Raw genomic sequence first — 24,583 nt, forward strand, 5'->3', positions numbered from 1 at the left:
ATTTACATTAAGTATATCCCCCCCCCCTTGCTTTTGTAAATGACGGACCTGCGAGAGAGTATTGCGTGCACTCTCTCCCCTCTGCCATCTAAGTTTGGTACTTTTTCGATTTCTAAAACTTTTATGTTCGCATCTAAGGAATTGTTTCATTATTTATTATTGAGCAATCACGATTGCTTATTGTTCTCATTTGACTGTTTTTGATGTCCTTTGATTTTATTTTCCCACCGCCACCCTCCGCACCATCACCCGTCGACCGGCTCCTCACGATGCTGCTCCTACAGCGAAAGCAGTCTCCAGGTTGCATCCATATTCTACACACACGCGCATACATACACAACTACACACACACATATACACACACATTCATGCCTGCACACAGACGCAAACACATATACCTACACACATACACATACCCCCCCCCCACACACACATTCATACACACAACTACCCACACACTTATGCCAGCACACAGACACAAACATACATGCTTACACACACATACACATACCCCTACACACAACACACATACCCCACACACACAAACACACACGCCTACATACACACACTCGTGATTGCGAAAAACATAATTTGAATTCAAGATGTCAAAATTCAAATTATTTTTTTTATTTTATTATTTTTTTAATTGTTTGAACTACGCACCACTAGAGCTGAGTTCCTCTTCTACTGCAGCAAAAACGATTCATACTACAATGAACATGAAAATAGAAAGGAACATTTATGCAACTCGGTAATGTGCTCTAAATTTCTCTTTTAAATTGACAGGCGACATTTTCATACTGAAAGCAGTACTGCTCATTTTCTAATCATGCTTTCAAAAAACAATGAAATTCACATTATACAGGTTTTTAACTTTCTAATTGTCCCAAACGGTTACAAAAAACATACCCAACAAATGAGCATGAAGAAACACGCCCAAAACTTTAATTCCCTTTTTTGGCATCACCTGAAATGAAAAAAAAAACTTTAAGAATGCTTAAGGAATATAATTAAGTAAAAATTACGCAGATTAAAATGCACACACGTTCTATACTGAAACTGTACTGGAATGCTCACAAATAATCTTTTTAATAAAAAATAGGTTCCATGAACTTTTTAATACTTCCGTCTTTCAGAATGAAAACTTTTCTTCAACTCATATAATATTTACTTCTAGGGGTGAGGTGTCTTACACCCCAGAAGAATTGAACTGCTGCATTTAAACTTTTTGTAGCGATTCTCTAGAAAAGTGTAATTTTGCTCTCCAATTTCAACTTTTCACAAAGGTACAGTTTGGAATCTTTTAGAACAACAAGATATGTATTTCGGTTAAACTACAAAAGTTCACAAAACATCGTTTTTTGTTTTAGGGATATTGAGGGGTAAATTTGATAAATTTTGTGAATTCAATTTTTTCTTAGTTTTCTTCAATTTTGATTCATGAATCAATTGATTACTTAAACCTTCATTAAATTTATTATCCAAAATCAAAATGAATACACTAAAAATGCTACTAAGGTATTGAAAAATTTTAAAATACTCACCAACTAATTTTTCTAATGAGTGTTTATTTAACTTATGAAATAAAACATCCACAGTTTAACAGTTTAATTTTCAAAAAATCTAGCTTCTAAAACATTAGAAATGATGCACATCATGGTGGGATTGGTGGGCAAAGCGAGCAGGGAACGGGGCCCCTTCGTCTATTTGATTTATTTCTGTGCGCGTGTGTGTGTTTGTAAACTTCCCGGATTGGCAATGTCTACCAAGTCAAAACTAGTACCGTTGGATGCAGGACATTCAGGGGAAGCCATTTACCCTGTCTCACCCTTAAGGGGCCGGAGATAAGGAGTCGGACATCCAAGGACAAAAAACTTAATAATCATCAATTGTCACCCTCCGCAGATGGCGAACGGGGTTTAGTGAGCAAAACGAGCAGGTTAAAACAATTAGATAAACGTTTTTGACTCTCATAGTAATAACCAGGGCTGCGGACTCGGAAGGAAAATGACAGACTCCGACTCCTGGATTCTTAAACGCCCGACTCCAACTCCCGATTTTTTTTTCTATTTTAAATTGTAGTTTTGCAATTCCCTGTCTCCCTTCAGGGGAAGGGGGGAAACCTCTAAACTGAGATTGAAATATTAATTATTTTTCATGAAAATTTCGCATTTTGCTTTTTATTGTAAACCCAAGACGCATACAACGTTAGAAATTTAATTAAAAATCAAATTTTCCAATAGTTACAAGTTTAAAAGTGAGATGACCCTAATCCCTTTAAAAAATCCCTTTAAAAAATTGAGAAGGATTAGCTGTAACCCCCAACCCCCCTTTAATGTTAAAAAAAAAGGGGGTATTGATCAAATAGTGCGCTTTCAATTTTTGAAAGCTGTAACTTGAGAGACAAAAAGCTTTTTTTCAAAGTCCAAGTTCTTGAGAGGGGGTGGTTTGGCCCGGGTGTCATTCAACTGGTAGGTGACTTCCAAAGTTAATTTCAGAGTTTGTAAAAAATATAAATATTTTAATTCTGAAAATTTTCCCGAATATATTTTAAATTTTATTTTATCAATAAAATTTCAACAAAAATAGGGTACATATACGTCAGGAACTAATTTTACACAAAATTACACAAAATGCGGCGGTATACAAATATGTACGAATAGCTTTTACCACACCTATATTTCTTCTTCGCTAAATTTTTAATTTAAATTTTATTGGCTGCTTTAGAATTAACCTTAATATGAAGATTTTAAGATTAACTGCAATTATTGAATGTTGTAACCAAGAAATCATTTACACTTATTTTGTTCCATACTTTTTAGTGAGAACCAAGCTTATAAAAATAGTCTTAATAAAGAAAAAAAAAATAGATTATTTCATCGGATCTTTTGGATTCGTGCTTTCGCGCAAAGAATTTATTTGAATTTGCCGATCACTCTCAAATGTTTCCACCTGAGCAACGGGCCTCGTTTTTACTAAATTGTTATGTTCCTTTTGCTATTTTATAACTGAGATTGAACAAAACACTGTATTTCTATTTTTATTTTGAAAGTGATTACTTGAAAATGTTAGGCAACAAAACCGTCTGCTGACAGCTGCTATTAGTTAAGTTAAAAAGCAAGAAAACTAGGGGTCGGCTACAGAAAGTTCGGTAAACACTCAAACTAGTTGATTGTCATAATGGAGGTTATTTTCTCATTAGTAGCTTTTTATACATGTAATCGAATCAGTTCGTAGTCAGTTTTTAAAAAATGCAAGGAGAGTCAGTGAAAATGAAAGAAAAAACGAACCCCGGAGTCGACATGGTTTCTAACGACTCCGACTCATTTACTCCAAAATCACTCCGACTCCACAGCCCTAGTAATAACTAGTGAACCATATTAGAGTGTTTTATATGAAAATTGCAAATGGTCACGAAAAGTCGCTGTCAAGACATCAACAGGTAGTAGCAACTTACGAATATCAGCCCACAAAGTGACGTTGCTGTGCCGTTTTCATAACGTCACAAGGTGAACTGTCACCAATGATTGCTGCAGCAATGTCACCGAGGAGTCTCGTGAAACATGTCACAAATGTGTTCCGGTCTCTGTCCAAATGTGAGAAATCCTTGTGACCCTTATAACTTGAAGTGATGTATGTCACAAGCACAGGGCCACTCGATGGGGCGTCACGGGAAGTCACTGTGATATCCCAAAAATATCCTTATTCGGCGATTTTTGCCTGAGAATTTGAAAAAAATCATCATTGGGCAAAATTTGGAGTTCTGTTCCACAAAAATTATCATCCTTCGGCGAAATTTGGAGTTACATTCGGCAAAATTTGGAGTTCCATTTGGCAAATTGAGAATTTCTGACTTCCCAAAAATTTAGGTTTGGTACCAGTGGCGCCGACTCCATGGGGCTTGAGGGGGCCCGAGCCCCCTCAAAAATATTTTTGAGGGGGCAGAGCCCCCCCAATAAATCAAGAAAATTCTAAGTTACATTATGCTTTCTAAACTCATAAATTTATCTTTTATTTTCCTTGTTTGAAGATAGTTTACCTTGTAAAATATATTCAGTAATGAGTTAAAACAAATAATTATTACGGTTGTGTAAGCAGGTTAACTGAAAACGAGTGGTGCGAATGATGATAGTGTTACAGTGCTGCGAGTACTGTAAAAATTTGTCCCAATGCGCGAACTTACGGGTCAAGTCTGTTGCCGGTGGGCAGCGCTGCGGCGCGCTCACCTAAGTGTTGCTGACCTGGAAAAATATATATGAGAGTTTGATTTGTATATAAAATGGGAGGCGTGATAGTTTTGAATACTTTTGGGAATCGTGTTTAAAAGAAGACCTTCACAAAATGATGATCCTTCCCTTCCTCGGAATCGACGTGTACCAAAGAAGTATGAAAACAATGAAGGCAGCTCGCCGCACACTTTCAAAATCCCAAAGGAAAACATTTGACTCGCGCTACTTATAGTACAGTAAAATTAGGCCAAAAAATGGCCAAACCCAAACATCCAAAAAAAAAAGGAGAAACCTGTTGCAAATTACTTCTTACCCTTCCAGCAAGAAGGGGTAAAAAGTCCCAGCACTTTGCGCATCGGGTTTTGGGGGGAAGGGGGGGGGGACGGAATAATCCTCTATTTAAATAAAAATAATTTCTAATACTTAAAAAAAATTCTCAAACCTCTCAGAAACCACTCTATAATAGTAAAATAATAAACTCTCACAGAAAAAAATTCTAATTAACAGGGGTGCACAGGCGGGGAGGGGGGAAGGGGGGGGGGTTCATGGAGCAGCTTTGCGTTATTGAAATTTTTAAGGCAGTTTTTTCAAAGGGTATTTCTTTCCTTTTTGAGGGCTTTTATTCTGGATGGATACTCAGTCACACTTAAGGGGTGCGCCATCGCTTTTTTTGGGGGGGGGGGACCCTGAATTTACATTCTAAAATCAACTATTGCAGTGGAGGTCACGAAAAAATTTCCCTGATTTAAACTTTTCCGAAGTACAAAATGCCACACAATAATATGGTAATGTCAGAATGATAATTCTAAAAGATCTAAGCGAGCTCAGTAACCAAATTATTTGTGACTGGAGTTATTAAACTGTTTAGAGCGTTGGAAAACAAAATTCCTGTGCAACATAAAAAAAGTCCAAATTGACCAGTTTCCCTACTTCTTGATTAACAAACTTCAACTATTCTACAAACTTTTGCCATCACCGTAAGGGGGGACAAACCGAAATTGCCAATAGTGAGACGGGCAATGCTGCAATTCTGCACCCTCTAAGTCAGTGGGGGTTCTCATTTGCAAACACCGAGCTACCTCTCTTTTACGCAGCTGGTTATGTGAATTATGCTAAATATGCGGACATATACTTTCAACACTATCTCAAACTTTTGAGTACATTATGCGATAAAAAAATTTGATCACATCAAACATCAGCTATCCAACGATCTAACGCAGTGACAAATTCAGGTGGTCTAGAACCTGTAGTGATTCAACGATAGAACAAGTCTTGATGAGAGCAAATGAGCAATACAACAATAGAATGCTAAATATTTACATCTTTTTGTCTCCCAGTTTGGAAATCACAATCCGTTTCTAAAGCCCCTAGAAGTTTCTTCCCTCTTAAACTCGTAGTGGTATTGCTCGTTGATGATAAGATGAGTTCCGATGAGACCTTTAACGTTCGGGTAGTAACATCAAAGGATATTGAAGAAAAACAATTTTGTGGTATTTCTTTGTAAAGGAGGTAAACAGTTATGTCTTTAGCTTCTGTTACGAGAGTAGTTACTATCTGTAAAGATGTGTAAACCCAAATTATCTTTTACACCGAATGGTATGAACAGTAAAGATGGAATAACAAATTGGTAAAAACTTCTGGTACGAGTTATGCGCTGATCCTCCATCAGTATTCGATGAATCTGGTTTCAGAAGGAAAGAAATCTTGTATCGTTAAAGTGCTATTAACTGAAGCAAAAGGTTCATCCACCATCACAGAATGAACATCTGGTGTCATATATGAGGCAGTGAGAAGCAAAGGGATGTAAGTGGATATTTTCAAGTTTTGAATTAAACGCGTTTAAAGATAAGATCCTAGGTAGGCTTTCATTGATTTTCTTTTCTAAATCATGCTGTATAGAAGCAACTACTAGGTCTACTAGTACCATCTCTTTCCTCAAGATAGAGGAGAGGTTCACCAACCATTTGTACTGGTTATCTCCAAATTTTTAATTTTGCCACTTGCATCCCTTTGCTTCTCACTGCCTCATATGTAATAGATGGAAGATACCTGCTTGATCATATTTTTGGTAATGATCTGTAAGCTTCAAGAAAATATGCCAGCAATGCAGTGTATAGGTAATTTGTAAGTATGGGAAAGCTAGTGTCGTTTTTGATGGGTGCAAAGAAAGAACCACAGAAATATAATCTACGTCCTATTACAACAGTCAAGCCTTCTGCTCTAGAAGACTTTCTGCGTCTCAAATCTTGTGCTTGCTCTAAGGAGTTCATTGGATATAGTGGATGTTTAAAAAGTCTGAAATTGAACTGAAGTGCTCAATTATGTGCACAAACTGTGAGACATAGCTGCAACAATAACGATTTTGCTGAGGATCTAGATTCCAAAAAATATCTTGATAACGAAGACTTTTTGTTACAAGCTTTGGAGAAATCATTTGAAAGCAAAAAACAGTTCAGGGTAATTTTTCTGGCCATTTAATCAAATGTGCACCATTAGAAGGGGTGGGGGGGGGGAGGATAATATTTTAGTATATAATTTCGTTTTGGGAGGTGAGCTACTGTTCTTATGGGGTGGACAGTCATGATTTAATGCATTTTTGATTTGCATGAAATAATACTTCTACTTGAAATAAAAAGGGGGGGGGGGATTTATTTTATTTGGCGGAGGGGGGGATGCTGTAGTTTTGAGAGGAGATGCACCATCAATCTTGGAAGATGGACACACTCGATTTCTAACTTTAACCTAGCATAAAATAATGTTTCCATATGAAATGTATGGAGGTGGGTTCGGGGGGTACTGCTTCCTTTTACGGGGATAGGGGGGGGGGGTTCTGTAGCATTGGTGGGTTATGTCATCCCTCTTGGGGGTCAAACACCTTTTATTTCATGCTTTTAAATTTAGTAAAACATAATATTCTCACTTTAAATTTACTCTAAAAATTCTGGAAAAATACCCAAAACAGCAATTTTTAGATGCCCCCCATTCCAAAACCCGACGCACAATGGGGTGGGACTTTTTACCTGTTCTTATTGGGAGGGTAATAAACAATTTGAACCAGGTTTAGCTTTTTTTTTTTTGGATGTTTGGGTCCGACCCCTATTTTTACTGTACTATTATGCGAAATAGCTATAAACACGATTTTTTCTCCAGTATTCAGACCTAACGCGAATTCTCACCGCAACACGAAAATTCTCGGAAGGGAATCGTGGTGTGTTCTTATCAGCTTTGTTATTGGTTACTAAAAAATTTTTTTTCATGAATGTATCTTTATCCTTTTACCATCACTGAGAGTAGAAGTTCCCTTTTCATTTTAAATGCGAAAGTTAATGAAATATAATGACACCTAAGAGCGCTGTTTCATCTAAAGTTTGTGAAGATAAAAAGAGAAAGTTTCATGACAATTAAAGAAAAGCTAGAGCTTCTTGAAAAGCTGATGGTCAACTTAAAAATGCGTTGAAGGTAGCACGAGAATTAGGTATGAGTGATTCTTCCGTACATACAATTACAAGTCAAGAAAAGGAAATCCGTAAAAAATCACCGAGTAGTGTCTTGCAAAACTTTATGAAAATGGAAACTGCTCATGTATTGTGTACGAATATCATTAATTGATCGACTGTACAGTACAACTAAAGATGCATTTGCTTTTCTTACTATATACTGTGTCTACCGTATACCGGTTTATTTTTTCTTTCTTTCCCATTAAGCATTGATTTTGTACATCGTAGCAGTATTTTATGTTGAATAAAACGTTTTTTTTTTTTAAATACAAGTAAACATTCAGTTCTTTATGTAAGAGACAGTAATGTACAGTTAGTTAAGAGATGGTTTTTAACAGTTTGAGGGGGTGTTTACAAGTGTCTGAAATAATTGGGTACGTTTATAAAAAATTTTACACATACCCTTTTCCACAACGCGAAAATTCGACCTACGCGAGAGGTCTTGGAATGCATCCCTCGCGTAAGACGGGAGTTGACTGTACTACAAGGCAATATACATTGAGGTTTGTAAAATGGTGCAATTTTGCATTATTGGGCGATTTACATCAACTGGACGCACACAGGTCATTGCAGTTGAACAAGAGTGCTTGCTTTTATTAAACAGAGGTGAAAGAGAAGAGAACATTTTGAAAAATCAACTGAGTTTTTCAAAAATGACCTAAATGATGAAACACTGCGTTTACACTTGAATATGTTAGCCGATGTCACTAATGTAAAAACAACTGGTCTTAAAAAGCATGCGTAAATTAAATTTCCTTTTTACAAAAATACTGTGTGTGTTTGTATTTATTTCTTCCGTTTTTCGAAGCCAAAAAATATGTGTCGGGCTTGTCGAGTTTTCGAGGTTCTAATGTTGATTATATGATTTTAAAAAAACTTTAAAATTCACTATTTTTCATCTCAAATTTAGAAAATGTCCTGCGGCATGCCCCCTTTCCCCCGATATTTTTTAAGTCGGTGTCTCTGGCAGTGCCCTTCAATGCAAGTCAAGCGCCCTACCTTTTCCATGCCTAGCTACAGCACTGCATGACTCCCCATAAAATAGAACAAAAAAATGTCTCCTACTAAGACAAGTGACATGATCTAGTTGAATCAGAAAAATTTGTATACCAATTTTTGGATTGTTTTACTTTGAAAACGCCATGCCACATACTGTTTGTTTTTTAAATTATACACACCAGAAAATATGTAAATTGGCATTTTCAAGGCACAACAATCGACCTTTATTTGGGGGGGGGAACCTCCATGGGATTACATAACCCCTTAAACCCCCGGTGATGACTGGGCCAGCCCCCCCAATGATTTTTGCAAGTCGGCGCCCCTGTTTGGTACGCCCCTGGACATGCAGTAGAAACTAATATAACAGTCCAGTTATGACTTGTGCAGAAAATTGGAGACAGAGATTTATTAGAATAGAGAACTAATACTCGCCGATGACAGACAGTCCGGGGTGCTGTGTCCGGCAATGGTGTATTCTTTTTGTCCAGGTGGAATAATTAGCCTTTGGTTTACTGTAGTTCCCAACATCAGTGCTCCAGCATCGAACTCCCGTAGTTTCGGAGTGTAGTATAACCTTAAACCGGAGCTGTCTTTTATGCCTAAAAGAAATGAAATATTATTAGCTTTCAAAAGCGTTTTGAGAACTTCAATTTCGAGAAATTACCATGAAAGAACCCTAAACCCCTATTTTTTCCCAAATATTATATTTATTATTCCCCACCCGGCTTAGGTTAGGATGGACATGTACTTTAATAATAATCGAAACTTGAAGCGGTATCAACACCCCTTTCAAATTCGTGGTCGCTAGTAATATATTTTGCTCTTTAGCTAAGGGCTTAGATTGAGATGAGCCTAAGATTCCCGTTAAAATAGAAACCCTTATATATATGCTGTTCTAATTAATTGAGGAAGTTGGGACAAACTTTATTTGATGCAGAAAAAGAATCTATTTCGAACGACATAGAATGTTAAGGGTTGTGGGAAATATTGCATCCCTTTAATAAGCAATACGCGTGAAATTTTAGCTTAAAAAATTACTTATGAAAAAACTAATTCGAAATTTAAAATAAAAAAGTAATTTTGTACCAAATTTCAAGGCTGTAGGATGCTATGGGGTCTCCCGGACGCCGACCCGCCACAGACTTCCTTTCACAATTTCTTTGACGTTACTTTTTTTTAATACATAGAGATAAAAAAAATAAACGATTTAATTTTAATAAGTTCTTTTTTAAGGCACTATATCGCAGAAAAAAACAAAAAACAGACTAGATTTTGTTCTGCGAAAAGATAAATTAAAAGTGAAGAATTGGGTTGCCAGAAGGTTTGCTGCTTTTGGGGATTTTCTCTGCAATAAAAAAAAAGTAAACCAATATTCGCCATTTGCTTGGCACCTAATTTGCTATTTTCCACGTCAAGCACGTGTTTGACGTCGCCAAATAAAAAAATATATTTTTTTATTGGCATCTATAGTTGGGGCAAGCTCAATTGGGTAGCATTATGAAGGCTACGCGGATCTTAATCACAGCATTACGACGCTGCCAGGTTAGGTTTGTACCAACTAAGCCTATCCTTCAGTACAGTGCTGTAAGTAAATATGCGAACTTGAAACTTTCATTTGCAGAGCCTATGAGAATCGGCGTGTCAAGGCCGAACAACTTTCCCACTCTCCAACCTTTTCCCTTTCTAGTTGTCTTGGTTACGCCACTAGGAACTTTTTCCACAACACATAACATTTTCAGAAGCAACATGGAGGCAAACAGAAAGGGAAAAGGGTGGAGAGTGGGAAAATTACTTGGTTTTGACATGCCGATTCTCGTTACAAAGACTACAGCTCACAGCTCCTGCTCTTAACACTTTCATGAGCAATCCGCTGAGGAACAAAAAAACAAGATTTGATGGATGTCTGGAAAAAGAAAAATTATGGTGTCTTGCGATAATTTATTATGATACTTTTTAAAAGCTAATATAATTTATGTACATTAGTACTGCTCGACCACCGGTGAGGTAGAAAGGCAAACATCCGGTTTACGGGTGGAAAAGGGCGCATATTTGAAGGGATGTCAGTTTTCCAAATTCAAAACAGAGCCACATCGAAACGAACGAAACACGCTCATCAAGTTTTTCCTTCTCCCCTGTTGGACATTTAAATAGACTCCTCAGCTGGCGCTTGTCCATTGTCTATGCCATGTTTCAGTGGACAGTAATATCTTAATGTCTTACAATACTCGTGCGAAATTTTGAATCTCAATATTAAAAAAAAAAAGTCACTCCGCTTCACAAATAAAGTTTTGTAAACAATTCAATATTTAACTACAAAAAATAACGCATTAGTTGCTGCAAAAAATTGTATACATATCTTTCTAAAGGTTAACTCATCTTCACCCGCAAAATAAGTGAAAACTAAAAACTTCCAGATCCCGCTTGTAAAAAATTTCTCAATCCTATCTCTCTCGCTTTTTCTCTTACATCTATCCATTTTATACTGGTTCAGTATACAGTAGCGTAACTACGGAGTCTAGCGCCTCTGGCAAACTAAAGAAATTGCGCTCCCCCGTATGGGAAATCACCGGAGGTCATGTGACTGCCAAATTTTTCTTCTTTTTTTTTGGAGCATTTTGATGAATTGATTTGAAAAATAGGAGGCAGCATTGTAATTTTTTTTTATTATTTTCCTTTTTAGAATTGTTATCAATGATGCCCAATGATCCTTCTCAGTTGATAATATGTATGTAAATATATATATATATATATATATATATATATATATATATATATATATATATATATATATATATATATACCCTCTAGCTCTTTTTCTTGCGAGTTTTTTTTTTTTTATTATTATTTTAAACATTTTCAAATTCTTTGATAAAAAAAAAAACTCTTTTTTTTACATACATATATATATATATATATATATATATATAAATCAGTCGAAATGCCGCCCCCTTGGCTGCTGCGCCCCTGGCGAGAGCCACTCCTACCAACCCCTAGTAACGCTACTGCCAGTATGACCGATTATACATATGCAAAAAAAAGGGGGGGGGGGCAAATAAATTTGCTACAAGTGGTCAGAATGTCTATTTTAAACTGTGCAACATTTCCTTTTGTATTTTTAGAAAGAAATAATACACAAATATTTTTACATTTAAAAAAAATCCTTCTTCTATGCAAATTTGTGCCAACTTAGGCTGCATGCAAACCTTTGAAACAAATATTAAATCAAATTAGTTCTGAGGAGTACTGCGACAATAATCCTGTTTGCTCTTAATTTAAATTCATACGTCTTTTATGGTTGAAGATTTCTTCCACTACGATTTTTTCATCATCCACGGGAAATAAATCTATTTTGGAGAGCCTTATCCCATTAGATATATTTATAAATAATGGTGAAATGTAGTTTGAAATCACTTGTTATTTCCTATTGCCTAGAATTTTTCCAACTTCCGTAAATGCTGCTTTATTTCTCTAATAACAAGATCATTTATCAATGTTCTATGAAAATATGTACTATTAAATAATTTCGTTTTATTATTTGTTAGTTGCATTGTAATACAAAAAAAAAATAATAAAACGATGCAACAAAGTCATTAAATTGTACAGGCTCCGAAAATCCTCAATTTACGAATGCATCATTTAAATAACTTAAATGATTGTAAATGCGATGAAAAAATTTTAACTTTACATTTCGAGCAAAGATATAAATTTATTTTGCACACAAACGTGTTTTTTAAACTCTGTATTGTCTGAACTGACTCAATTATCTTTTTACTAATAAAATAACAAAATTTTTAAATCCATGTTTAAGACTCGAAGATTTAAAGAATTGAAATAGGATCTTACCTGATTTCAATTGTGGGTTGTCGTAATGAATCTCCAACATGAAATAAGAGGAAGGACTGGGTTCTAGAGGGATTCCCACATGTTCTGGAAGCACAGTATCCTTCATTACGGGAAAAAAGCGTTTCAATTTTCAAAATTAAAAGATAAACATGATTTTTTTTAAATAACATCATTTCTAAAACTGAGGTTCTTATTCCAGAAGGTATCAGTACAAGGTATCGCTTACAAAGACTATAAGGGCCTTTAATATGCCCTTATAGCCTTTGTAAGCGCTGCAATCGCGTGGACAAGAGAGGAACTACCAGTGTTGCCAGATTGGTTGAAATTTCCAGATTTTGGGAAAATCTTGCGCTGACGGGAGAAATTTTGGGGAAATGGGTTTTGAGGAGAATTCTTTGGGGAAAATTTTTTTCTTGGAGAAAACATGAGGAAAAAAAATCTACAGGAAAAAAAGAATTTTTTTTTTTTTTTTTCACATTTAAATTCGCGTATTTACATCTGGTAGTTACATTGTTTGTATCAAACAGCTTCGCTTAACTTTATGGAATTCGAATTTCGCATTATGTGGAACATTATGTTACGGAATTGGCATTAATGTTCTGCGTGAGTTTAGTTTTAACTAGCTGAAGCGTGAAACTGGTAAAAATAATTGAGTGTGATGAACAGTGTTCTTGGAAAAATGTATATGCAAAGTTCCAATGTTTGTTCCAAGTTTAAATGTACAGAAACAGAGTAGTAAATGCGAGTAGAAAAAAAAATCAATTATTTATTATCTCTCGGTCGGCCAGGGCGTTGAGGGATGGATCCAATGTCGTCGTTGGGCCCATGAAAGCTGCTTTGGGGCCGAAGAGGAAGATAACTATTTTACTTGCGACTTGTGTAAATAGGCCTTATATTACAGCAAAAAATTAAAGGTAAAGACAGTTAAATTTACTGTCAACTCATCAATATGTGTCCTTTTATACTTATTCTATTATGTTATGACAATAGCTAACATATGTCAATAAATAAAACTTGAATTTTGTGGAAGTTTTTTAATTTTTTATTTTCCCATAGCAATGACGTATCTGCCCGGTTTTACCCCACTAGTGGGGCAAAACCGAGTAAAATGACTTTTTTTTTTACAAAACAATTAATAATTGATGTTAAAAGAAAACACTTATGTTTTTGAAACTGTGGTTGCATTAATAGATAAGTAGTGCATACTTTTGCAAAATTTTGTTCCCTTTATGCTACAAACTGATTTCTGTAAGTTTGCAAACACTTGAGTCCCGGTTTTAGCCCTCTTTCCCCTACATTTTCATAGCATATACTCTAGATTTTGATTGATTAACAACCCTGAATGAATGAAAAACTCAATTTCTCATCACTAGTACAAAATCATTAAGATGACCTCATCTTACTTGCTCAACATTTTAACTGATCTACAACAGTTGCAATTATCTGTTAACTCAGCACTTCTTAGTATGGTGATTAGGGAAGACATTTCTAAATTTAGAATCGAAACTTCTCAAATTATAATACACTGCTTGACAATTGCTAAGGAATAAGTGATTTATTCAAATTTGTACCTCAACCACCTGGCCAATGGAAATAAATTCAAGTCAGATGGCGTGTAGACCACGACTCGTTATGTATGTAAAATACACTGCATACACGCTCAAGATTCGTACGAAAATTCACGCTGTTTGGTTTTTAACAAAAATAGTGCTAGATGTTAAAAAAGGTTTTTCTCTGAAATTCTGTCTGGATCTTGAAATACTTAAGAGTAAAATGTCAGCTAGACATCATTTGAGTATCTACGATCGTAGATGAGCAGTTGGACGACTGGAAGCAGGTCAAAGTGTCACCACTGTGGCTGCTGCAATGGGTGTATCAAAAAGTGCCATCTCCCGATTTAAGACGGCCGCTGAAGGTGGAAATGTTTTGCAAAAGCATGTCAGGGGTCGTGGTAGGAGCACTACACCTTCAGAGTATCGCTATGAAGCCCTCGTGGCAAATATGATCAGAAATTTCACTCTTGGACAGAATGCTGCAAATCTAGTAACCGCTACCGGTACGCATGTTTCTTCAAGAACTATCTCACGGTGAGTAAATAATGTCGGTTTGTATGCACGGAAGCCCGTACGTTGCGTCCAAGTTCAACCACGCCATCGTCGAGAGAGATTACGCCGGTGTAACGAACATGTTGGTGGGATCATCAAAATTGGTCTACAGTGATGCTCTCTGACGAATCTCGTTTTAGTGTGACAAGTGATTCTGGTCACCAACTACTGTGGAGAAAGCTTGGAACACGTTATGCACAAAAATTTGTTTGCGAACGTGATTGGTGGGCCCAGGCGTAATGGTGTGGGCAGGCATCAGGCATAATGGCAGAACACCGCTTCACATTTTTTGAATAAGAAAGCGATACGTCGCAAATGTATTGCAGAGATGTTATGCTGGACCATTTTCGTCTTTTTAGGGGGCTCTTGGTCCAGACTTTCTCTTTAAGGACGACAATACAACTGCCACACGGGAGCATTGAAATGTAAAACCCACTGCAAAGTGAAAACAAATGCCGTATGCAGTGACCTGCTTACTTTCTCGACTTAAATCCAATTCAACTTGCCTGGGGGGGGGGCTCTTGGCAGACGTGTTACGCGAAGAACCGTCCCTCCCAGAACAGTACAAGAACTCAAATCCGCATTGGGAGAGGAGTGGAAAAATATCCCCCCAGCAATCCTCAATAATTAGTGGGGAGTATGGAAAACAGATGTAAATTGTGCATCAGTGTCTCTGGTAATCATACATCATATTAATGTACTCATGTCTCCATCATTCTGACCTAGATCATTTTTTTGTGGTAATATGAAAATCATCTAAGTAGGATTATTTTTTTATTTTTAAGTTTTTGCTTTATTGATGCAAAATATTATTTTGCACTTATAATAAAGGCACATCCTCCCTACTAACTATATATTTCGTTCTGTTTCTTTAATCATTATCCATTCTTAACTATTCCAAAAAACGTAATTGTTCCTTAGCAATTGTCAAGCAGTGTATGTTCCAGCCTCACCAGTATAATCTGAAGAAAAGAAATTCATCTCAAAAATTGGGTGTCCACTTACCCCGCCTCCAACGCCCCATGCCAGGAACACACCGTCGCATTTCCTCATCGAATCAGGCATATTGGGATGGTAACATATGTGTCCCGGTTCGCTTACGAGAGACTCGAACTCATCCGAGGTGCCTCCGACGCATTCGTAAACCAACACATGGTGAACAAACTCTTCATTGCTTGGTTCAATTAACGGTTCTACCTGAGAAAAAAAAATCATATATGTGTGAATTAGAAAAATAGCAAAATATAAAGCATTTCCAACATTAACACTTGCACTTTTGAAAAAAAAGTAATTTCGGTTTTTGTTTTCCTTAAAAAGGGATAAAAATGTGCGAATACAGTCAAACTGTACATTATATTAGTTAAATTTACTTTGATGAACATTTTACCTTTCTGATTCATATTACTATACAATTTCAGAAAGAATATACAATCTTTTTCGAATTAATAGAGTTCCGCCAGAGATTTTCTAGAGAAAAAAAAATTCAAAATAAGTTGTCTGAGGTGAGTTTCCAATAAAATTTAGGATTAGGCATAACGGCATAACATGTAAATTAATCTCGCAATTTATTTGTTTAATACACTGAAAATGATTTCCAGCACAGCATTACCCACGGAAAAAAGAATTCGCTGCGGCTACCTACCAGCAAAAGTTAAAATCTGTGATCTAAGGCGGCCTTAGCAGGCAGTGTAAAATTAGGAGTCGGTTTCTTGCAGCGAGCTTCTAGTAGATTTGTTTAAAAGCAGATTTTACTTGCTCGCCCACCAGTGAAATCTCCGTTGTAACACTGGCACTTCCTTATGACAATGTTACCGTTTGAGTTTTATTTTTTTTAATTTATTTAAATATTTCTCACTTAATTATGGTTTATTTATATGGTTCATTTTGAACAAATAACATCGAAATTACAATACTTCATTCCACTTTTTATGTGTGTGTTGCTCAAAAACATAAAATATTCATAATAAAAAAAAATTCAGAACAAAATATAAAATGTACATCAAACTATTCATTTTTCTCAATTTTAATAAAAAGTTCACTTTGTGGTTGGTTCTTAGGCAGGGAGTCATTTTATCCATTTTCCTGTCCCGTTAATTATGCTTGAAAATTTCTTAATAATTATATTACGTGGTACAGTCATAGAAAAAAAACGAAACACTCGTTTGTATTCGCAGACTATTGACACTAGAGACACGTGTAATATATTATTTTTTCAGGAATAATGTGTTCTACATAATTATGTTGATAAATTGTTGTTAAGGGGTCGTCTTCACATTAAAACGAGCATCAACTTCAAAATTTTCAATGGGAACCCCCCTTTTTTATCACATATTTGTAATCAGCATCCATCTTTAACATAGTTTACAAATTTTTGTTAAAATTGATCCAGCCGTTACTTTAGAATTGAGTTTTGAAAAATCCCTCTCGTAATGTTAAAACGTATTTTGATATTTTTACACATAACACATAAACTGGACTAGGAATGGCAAAGATTGTTTTTTTATATTAAAATATGAATCGACCCAATACTAAAAACATCATTTACAACAACTAAAATTTAAATTTAGATTTTTTAAGAATTATGATATATTTTTTTGAAAAAAATATGATCTGAAACCATATTAAATTTTAATAGAAAAACAATCTAGATGAGCTTTTATGTGGGAATCCAAAATTTGAGCTCAAAATATTCAGTAGTTTTCGCGCTATGCTTAAAAATTCATTTTTTTTCCCATTTTAGGGGGCCGTATACCTTTTTAAAACAGAAATTGTGAAAGTAAGTTTCTTCGTAGAAAAAGAACAAAATTGTTGAACAAAATAAGCAAGCCAATTATAACGTGGGTTTTCTACATTAGAATTACGTCCATGAATTTTTTTAATGTATAAATTTATTCTCTGTCTCTGCAGAAGAACAACACAATATTGCAATCGTCAGTTTTTTGTGGATACCGTTTAAACGTCAATATGTAAATAATGCGAAACACTATTTCATTGCCAAATAAAAGAATATTTTACAGAACATTTTAAATTAAAAGCTACGCGTAAAATACTACTTTTTTTTCTGCGTTGACCAATGCCTTTTGTAAAAAAAATAATTCTGAAAAAAAAAATTAACATACACAACTCTTTCACAAAAATCTACAATAAAACCTCATTGTCTTGCCTGTCATGTTGCAATAGGTAGTGTAGAATGGCTAATCTCAATGATAATTTGCTAAAAGGTAAAATTATTGCAGTGTCTAAATCGGCGAAAAGCACTCGAAAAATAGCCGACAGCGTAAAATTAACTAATCCTTTAACGCTATCCATATGGGTCAGTAAATAATATTTGCTCTTAGATCAGTTTGCTGATTTCTACGAATTATTATTATTATTATTGAAAAGTGTTTGAATTCTTTTTAATGTGTTAAGATCTAATAGAGGACATGTCAGTCGCCAGAGTGGAGTGGTGGAGCCCAAATTCTGCACTTAGTGTAGTTGTTGTGGCTGATTGTGAACTTTTTTTTTTTTTTTTTTGACTTCGTCAAAGATTTAACAAAACAGTAATTTGGGCGTAAGATTAGGTAGAGTTTTTGTCTATTTTTAATTGTAATTTAAATACTATTTTTCTATTTACTTTCTCTGTCATTATCCGTGCATTTCACATTAAAATCTTTCTCGTAAGCCAAAGATTAATTTTCAAAATATTTTCTGCTTTTTTATATAACATGGAAAAATATGGAAAAAGAAAGAAAGTTATAATAAAAAAAATTGTTATCAACTCCTGGATACCTATCTTATTATATGCATGTGTTTCAGAAACGAATTTCTGAATATTGGGCTCTCTGATCTTTCACTTTAAGCAAAGGACGGGCGACACGGACCAGCGTCGCGGAGATCAATGTTTCCCATTCATTAATTGCCATGCAGTATGGGTTACGTTATCCCCTCCGAACACTATCAGAGTCTTCCTATTCATGGGCATGACAGACCTGAACTAGGATCAACCAAACAAGGAAGCTGATGCAGGGGCGGCATTTCAACATTTCATTTGGGGGGTCGAGTTTTTTAAACATGAATTTTCTCAATATGAAATAAAATACCAGTACATTTTTTTTAAAGTAAGGTCATTAAAGAAATTCAAATTTTAATTTCCACGCTTTTAATTTATTTTATAGTAAACTGTAACAGAAAAGATCTTGATACTGCCGTTTCTAAAGTAAATTTTTAATGTTCGATTTTTGGAATCCAGAAAAAAAAAGGAAATCTTGGTACTATATTCCGTCAATGTCCAGTGGCATGCTCTTGGCAGTATAGCTGAAGATGAAAGTCTTGCTTGTCCCATCATCCATCATGCACCAAAAAAAAAAAAAAATTCTAACCTTCTGAGACACGAAAATGATCTTTCACAGTTAGCTGAGTTGATTGGAATCGGCGAAAAATAATTGAAGCTACAAAGTTATGTTAGAAAATGCATCTTTAAAAATTTTCTCTTTAAAAAAACCACGCAAGTTTAAAATTTGTGCTCTAGTCTTCATTTTTCATCATTGAAGTACATTGGCTCTTCACAAAACAATTCTTTTTGCTTCGTTCAACAACTTTTACATGTAACTGAAATATTTTATTTATCTTGTTCAATAACCTGCACATATAATATTGAACTTAGATTTATCACTAAATCTTGTGTTAATTTCATTAGAAACTGAATGAATCTATTATTTGATACAAAATATTGAGCCAAACATAGGACTTTGCATCATCATGTGAATTTTTGTCACTTTTTAAAATATTTTTTTTAAATGGGTCTAATAATTCCAAATTAACAAGAAACTCTTATAATAGGAGCTCAATCAAGAGTTCTAGCTTTAACTTTTGAATACCATTTTGTACCTCTCAGTTAAAGAAATACAAAAGTAAACCCAACAAAAGTATTTGTTGATGCACGAATTTTTTTCAAAAATAGCGTGTTTTTTGTAAGAAGTTTCCATGAAAGTATACAATGTATTGAATTGCTCAAATATTCCTCTTAACAGAAGGAATCAATGTTCACTCACTAACTGAACGTACATTTAAAATATAAGCGCAACAATGAACTCAAAATACCACGGAACTTCTCGTCAAAATCGGGCCAATCACACCTGTGCACTGCCCTTTCACATTAGAAGCAGAAGCATCATCTTAACTCTGAACTTAAAAGTATGAGGCATTTAACCCATAGGAGGAAATTTCTTCTTCAGTTGAAACAAACTTATTCTCCATCTGTTTTTTAACAGACTTCAAAAAGGAGGCGGTTATCAGTTCATACCGTATGTATGTTTTTTTCTTGTTTGTCCACTCACAGCGTCTCACCTAGTGAACCGATTTTGATGATTCTTTTTTTAATGGATAAGGGATGACTCAACTTAGGTCCCATTACTTTGTTTGACCATATTTGTTCTTTAGAAAAAAAGTTATGGGCAAGAAACAGTAAATTTTATGCAATTTCCCTATTAAATGAAGCGAAGTTCGCACTTTTCATCCGTGGATAACGGTGGCTCAGTGGTAGAATTCTCGCCTCCCACACGAGCGACCCGGGTTCAATTCCCGACTAGGATAAAGTGTATTTTACTAAAATTTCGTTTCTACTGTTTCCCGTATTTTCTCGAATGCTCTATTAATTTCTGTATCTTTCAAAGTTAGGAAAGTTCCAGCACTTTCTCAAGTTGTATATAAGGAGATGTAACGTTCATTCGTGGTTCTGAATAACGATCTCGAGTTGAGACTAACGAGTATTCGCTTCATTTGGCTTTTACATTGTCTTCGCTATCTTCATCTACGCGACAAAATGAAACTCATTGTTATAAAAGTTTGGTGCCATATAACAGTAACATTAATAGTAATTGTAATCATAATTTTGAATAAAGGCTTTTCTAAAGCAATACAGTGATATAGAGCCGAACTTCTTACTAGGTAACTTCTTACTTTTACTGAAATATCTACATTTACACTAAAAAGAATGAAATAAAAATTTTTTGAAAAGAAAATAGAACCGACTTCAAAATTGCTCTAAAAAGTGAAAAATAATTTATTCTTTGAACACCATCGATAATACTTTTAAACATAATTTTTATGTTTAAAAGTATTATCGATGGTGTTTAAAGAATAAATTATTTTTCACTTTTTAGAGCAATTTTGAAGTCGGTTCTATTTTCTTTTCAAAAAATTTTTATTATTCTGGAAGTTCTGAAAATGATTCAGGAATTTCTAAGTTATTACCCTAATAGCGAAAAACAGTTGCTTTTGTCTGGACAGGTCTCGAATTTCATCAACTTTTACTAAAGATTGTCTGCAGATTTTTTTTTTTATTTTAATTATTGCATATGATCACTGATTCGCGCGTTAGGTGAATTGAATTTCCCGATTTCTTAATATTTTGCGCAAAATATTTGGGGGTGCAACCGCCCCCTCTTGCTCCCCCTATTTGCCGCCCCTGAGCTGATGTCATGTCATTGAGGCTGAGAGTTCACACAAACTGGTGGATAAAGAAAATTTATTTCACCATCTAGAGGCTGTAAAAATTACAACAGATAAATTTACTTTACCAACCAGTTTGTTCGCACTCTCAGCGTGAATGACATGACTTCTGCCTCGAGCACGATTAGTTCTGAACCCAGACACTCAAGTCCACGACTGAGACGAAATTGAGGCGTCTGGATAGACTAACCCGGTTGTAGGTATGCTGCGCGTAGTTTTAGGATGGGTGCGACAGCCTACTGCCTGATACTATGGAAAATGTTCGCATGCAAGTATATGGTGCGTAAAACAAAATCAAATAATGCTTAGCTTTGTTTGCAAGTGCAAAGTTACAGAATCCGATAAAAGACAAGAAGTCTGATTTCGGTTCACCTTGATTTAAGCTAAAGTAACTTTCGAATTTTAGTTACGGGTTGGATCCATCTCGAATCTCGTTGCTACAAACAGGATTGGGAAATTACTTACCTAAATTGCTTTTAAGAGACATTACATGTTTGACCAAAACCGCTGATTGTGTTATGCTTTTTTAATAATACCAATCATTGTGATCTTTCACATCAAATTTGGATTTAAAACAAATAGCCGTTTTTTGATTAAAATGAAGCCGCTAGAACAACTACTGTGTTTGTCCACTGTGTTAATTCAAATAGCCAAACGTTCCCAAATACAGTTCGAGTATGAAATGTTTGCGCATTAACGGGTATTTGTATTCTCCTGTTTCTGTTTTATTTTTTAGATTGATATTTGGTTCATTTTATGTATTGAAAGTAAATTTTCTCGGAATAGACGGGCCTTGCTTTGCTCGAGTCACCAATCTATTTAATGCTGCGTTTTCCCACGTTAGGCGGTATATTTTTTATATTTTTGTATGCGATATACCAAACTTCTTTCGATGTTCTGCGAAGTTAAAAACGCGAATTCCATTTTACACCAAAAGACCTTCTATTCATTTCAAAATAAACCAGTAACATAGGTTCAATACATTTAACAAACATATTTATAGGTCTATCTAGGTATAAGGTTCAATTTACATTTCTATGAGGCTAATGGCTGAATGATTAAATAAGCAATCTAATAGGTTCATATTATGAAAAGTCTAAAAATTCCATTACTTTCAGTAAGTCATTATTTTATTTATTACACAACGATCTATACGAGGGACCCGCCAGTCCCCATCCGTCTTTCTAAGGTTAATCCAGACAGTCAAAAATCAGTTAATATTTTACTGTTTTTCAAAAAAAAAATTTCGACCCTAAATCGCCTCGGCGCAACATTAACGGCCAAAAAGTACCGAATTACGAAAAAAAAAGGTAAATTTGAAAAATGGTAATAAAATTGAGTTGGATAATCTCGTTCTTAGTTTACATTCCGCTACTTGATAAGCCGTGACCTTGAAAGTAGCATTTTCAATGTGGTGATGGTCCCCAAATCGTTTTTCGTTAATAACTCCTGTTCTACTGCACGGAATGCAATGAAATTTCGTACCCGGGCTACACTTTGCTGTCTAAACATAATTATGTAGCAAGAAATAGGGGTTCCTATTTGAAAATCAAGACTTAGTGCTAATTTTACTTTGTATATGGTCCCTTATCAAAATTTTACCTACTTTGTTTTAAAGAAGACTTTAAACCATGTCAGATGACACCTTTCTTTCCTTTCTAGCATGTATAATGGCCGAATAATTAAAAGTGTTTCGTTTTTTTTTCTATGACTGTACCTTGAGATATTGCTAATATCTAAGAATCTCTTTTTAGCAGCCATGTTTTTGTAATCTCTAGCAGTAACCTTCACAACTAAATGGTACCATAGTAAAAATCAGCATCAAATGAGTAAAATTGACAATTTTGTGAGAGAAAGAAAATTTCATGACTCCAAAGTAAATATTTTCTTCATTTTAATTATATTTTCTGTCTTTGTATTTGTAAATTTTATCAACTGAATTTTATTGTTATAAAAGAGAAGCATTTTAAATATTTTTCAAATGAGAAAATAACGATAGTGCATCTAGATTGACCATCATTTTGATTTTTCTTAAACCACGTAGTGATTGTACCTTGGGACAGCCAAACATTTTATACCTTAGGACACATTTCAAGGAACAACTTATGCATGGTTCTTAATAATTAAGATATGTTTAGAAATATGAAACAGTGTTCTAATCTAATGGTAGTTTTTTAAACACATTTAATGTTAGATAATAATTCATAATTCATAATGAATTATTCATGATTTAATTCACTTCCATAACAAATACTTTTGTTTGTTTTCTGGTGCAAAATTGGTTTAAGTATAGGCTGTTTTCTGAATCATGAAGACTTTCCCATAGTACAACAGGATGTGTCCCACCGTACAATAGGATAATGTACAGTCATAGGAAAAAAAACGAAAACTCGTTCGTATTTAAAGACTATTGACGCTAGAGACACGTGTAAGGTGTTATTGTTTCAGGAATAAAAAGTTCTACATAATTATGTTAAAAAATTGTTGTTAAGGGGTCGTCTTCATATTAAAACGAGCATCAACTTTAAATTTTTCAATGAGAACCCCCTTTTTTTATCACTTATTTGTGATCAGCATCCTTTTTTAACTTTGTATACAAAGTTTCGTTTAATTAGATCCAGCCGTTACTTCAGAATCGAGTTTTGAAAAATTCCTCTCGTAATGTTAAAACGTATTTTGATATTTTTATTCATAACACAAAAACTAGATAAATCACGGCAAAGATTGTTTTTTTATATCAAAATATGAATCGACCCAATAATAAAAATATCATTTACAGCACCTAAAATGTAATTTTAGTTTTTTTTATGAATTATTTTAATATTTTTTTAAAAAAATATGATCTGAAACCATATTAAATTTTAACAGAAAAACAATCTAGAAGAGCTTTTATGTGGAAATCCAAAATTTGAGCTCAAAATATTCTGTAGTTTTTGCGCTATGCTTAAAAATTCATTTTTTCCAACTTTAGGGGACCGTATACATTTTTAAAACAGAAATTATGAAAGTTTGTTTCTTCGTAAAAAAAAAAAAGAAAAAAATTGTTCAACAAAATAAGCAAACCAATTATAACGTGGTTTTTCTACATTAGAGTTACGGCTATGAATTTTTTAAATGCATAAATTTATTCGCTGTCTCTGGAGAAGAACAACACAATATTGCAACCGTCAGTTTTTTGTGGATATCGCTAAAACGTCAATGTGTAAATAATGCGAAACACTACTTCATTATCTAATAAAAGAATATTTTATAGAACTTTTTAAATTAAAAGCTGCACTTAAAATACTTCTGTTTTTTTTTTCTTTCTGCGTTTAGTCATTGCCTTTTGTAAAACAATAACTCAGGAAAAAAATTAACATGCGCTACTGTTTCACAGAAACATACAATAAAACCTCATTGTCTTGCTAGTCATGTTGCA

General features: G+C 34.6%; 1 protein-coding gene across 2 annotated transcripts in view; it reads right to left on the reverse strand.

Annotated features, from left to right (window-relative positions):
- The window catches only part of LOC129222142 (DBH-like monooxygenase protein 1), a 95,224-nt gene that overhangs the window by 20,119 nt on the left and 50,522 nt on the right, over nucleotides 1–24,583 (reverse strand). For both annotated transcript variants that reach the window (XM_054856597.1, XM_054856598.1), the window contains exons 5-8: nucleotides 15,679–15,870; nucleotides 12,569–12,668; nucleotides 9,158–9,324; nucleotides 910–967 (exon numbers count right to left, since the gene is read on the reverse strand). In XM_054856597.1, coding sequence (XP_054712572.1) covers nucleotides 910–967; nucleotides 9,158–9,324; nucleotides 12,569–12,668; nucleotides 15,679–15,870 — 517 coding nt within the window. The remainder of the gene's footprint in view (nucleotides 1–909; nucleotides 968–9,157; nucleotides 9,325–12,568; nucleotides 12,669–15,678; nucleotides 15,871–24,583) is intronic.

The sequence above is a fragment of the Uloborus diversus genome, chromosome 5 (genome assembly GCF_026930045.1).
Source record: "Uloborus diversus isolate 005 chromosome 5, Udiv.v.3.1, whole genome shotgun sequence".
In the NCBI taxonomy this organism is placed as follows: Eukaryota; Metazoa; Arthropoda; class Arachnida; order Araneae; family Uloboridae; genus Uloborus; species Uloborus diversus.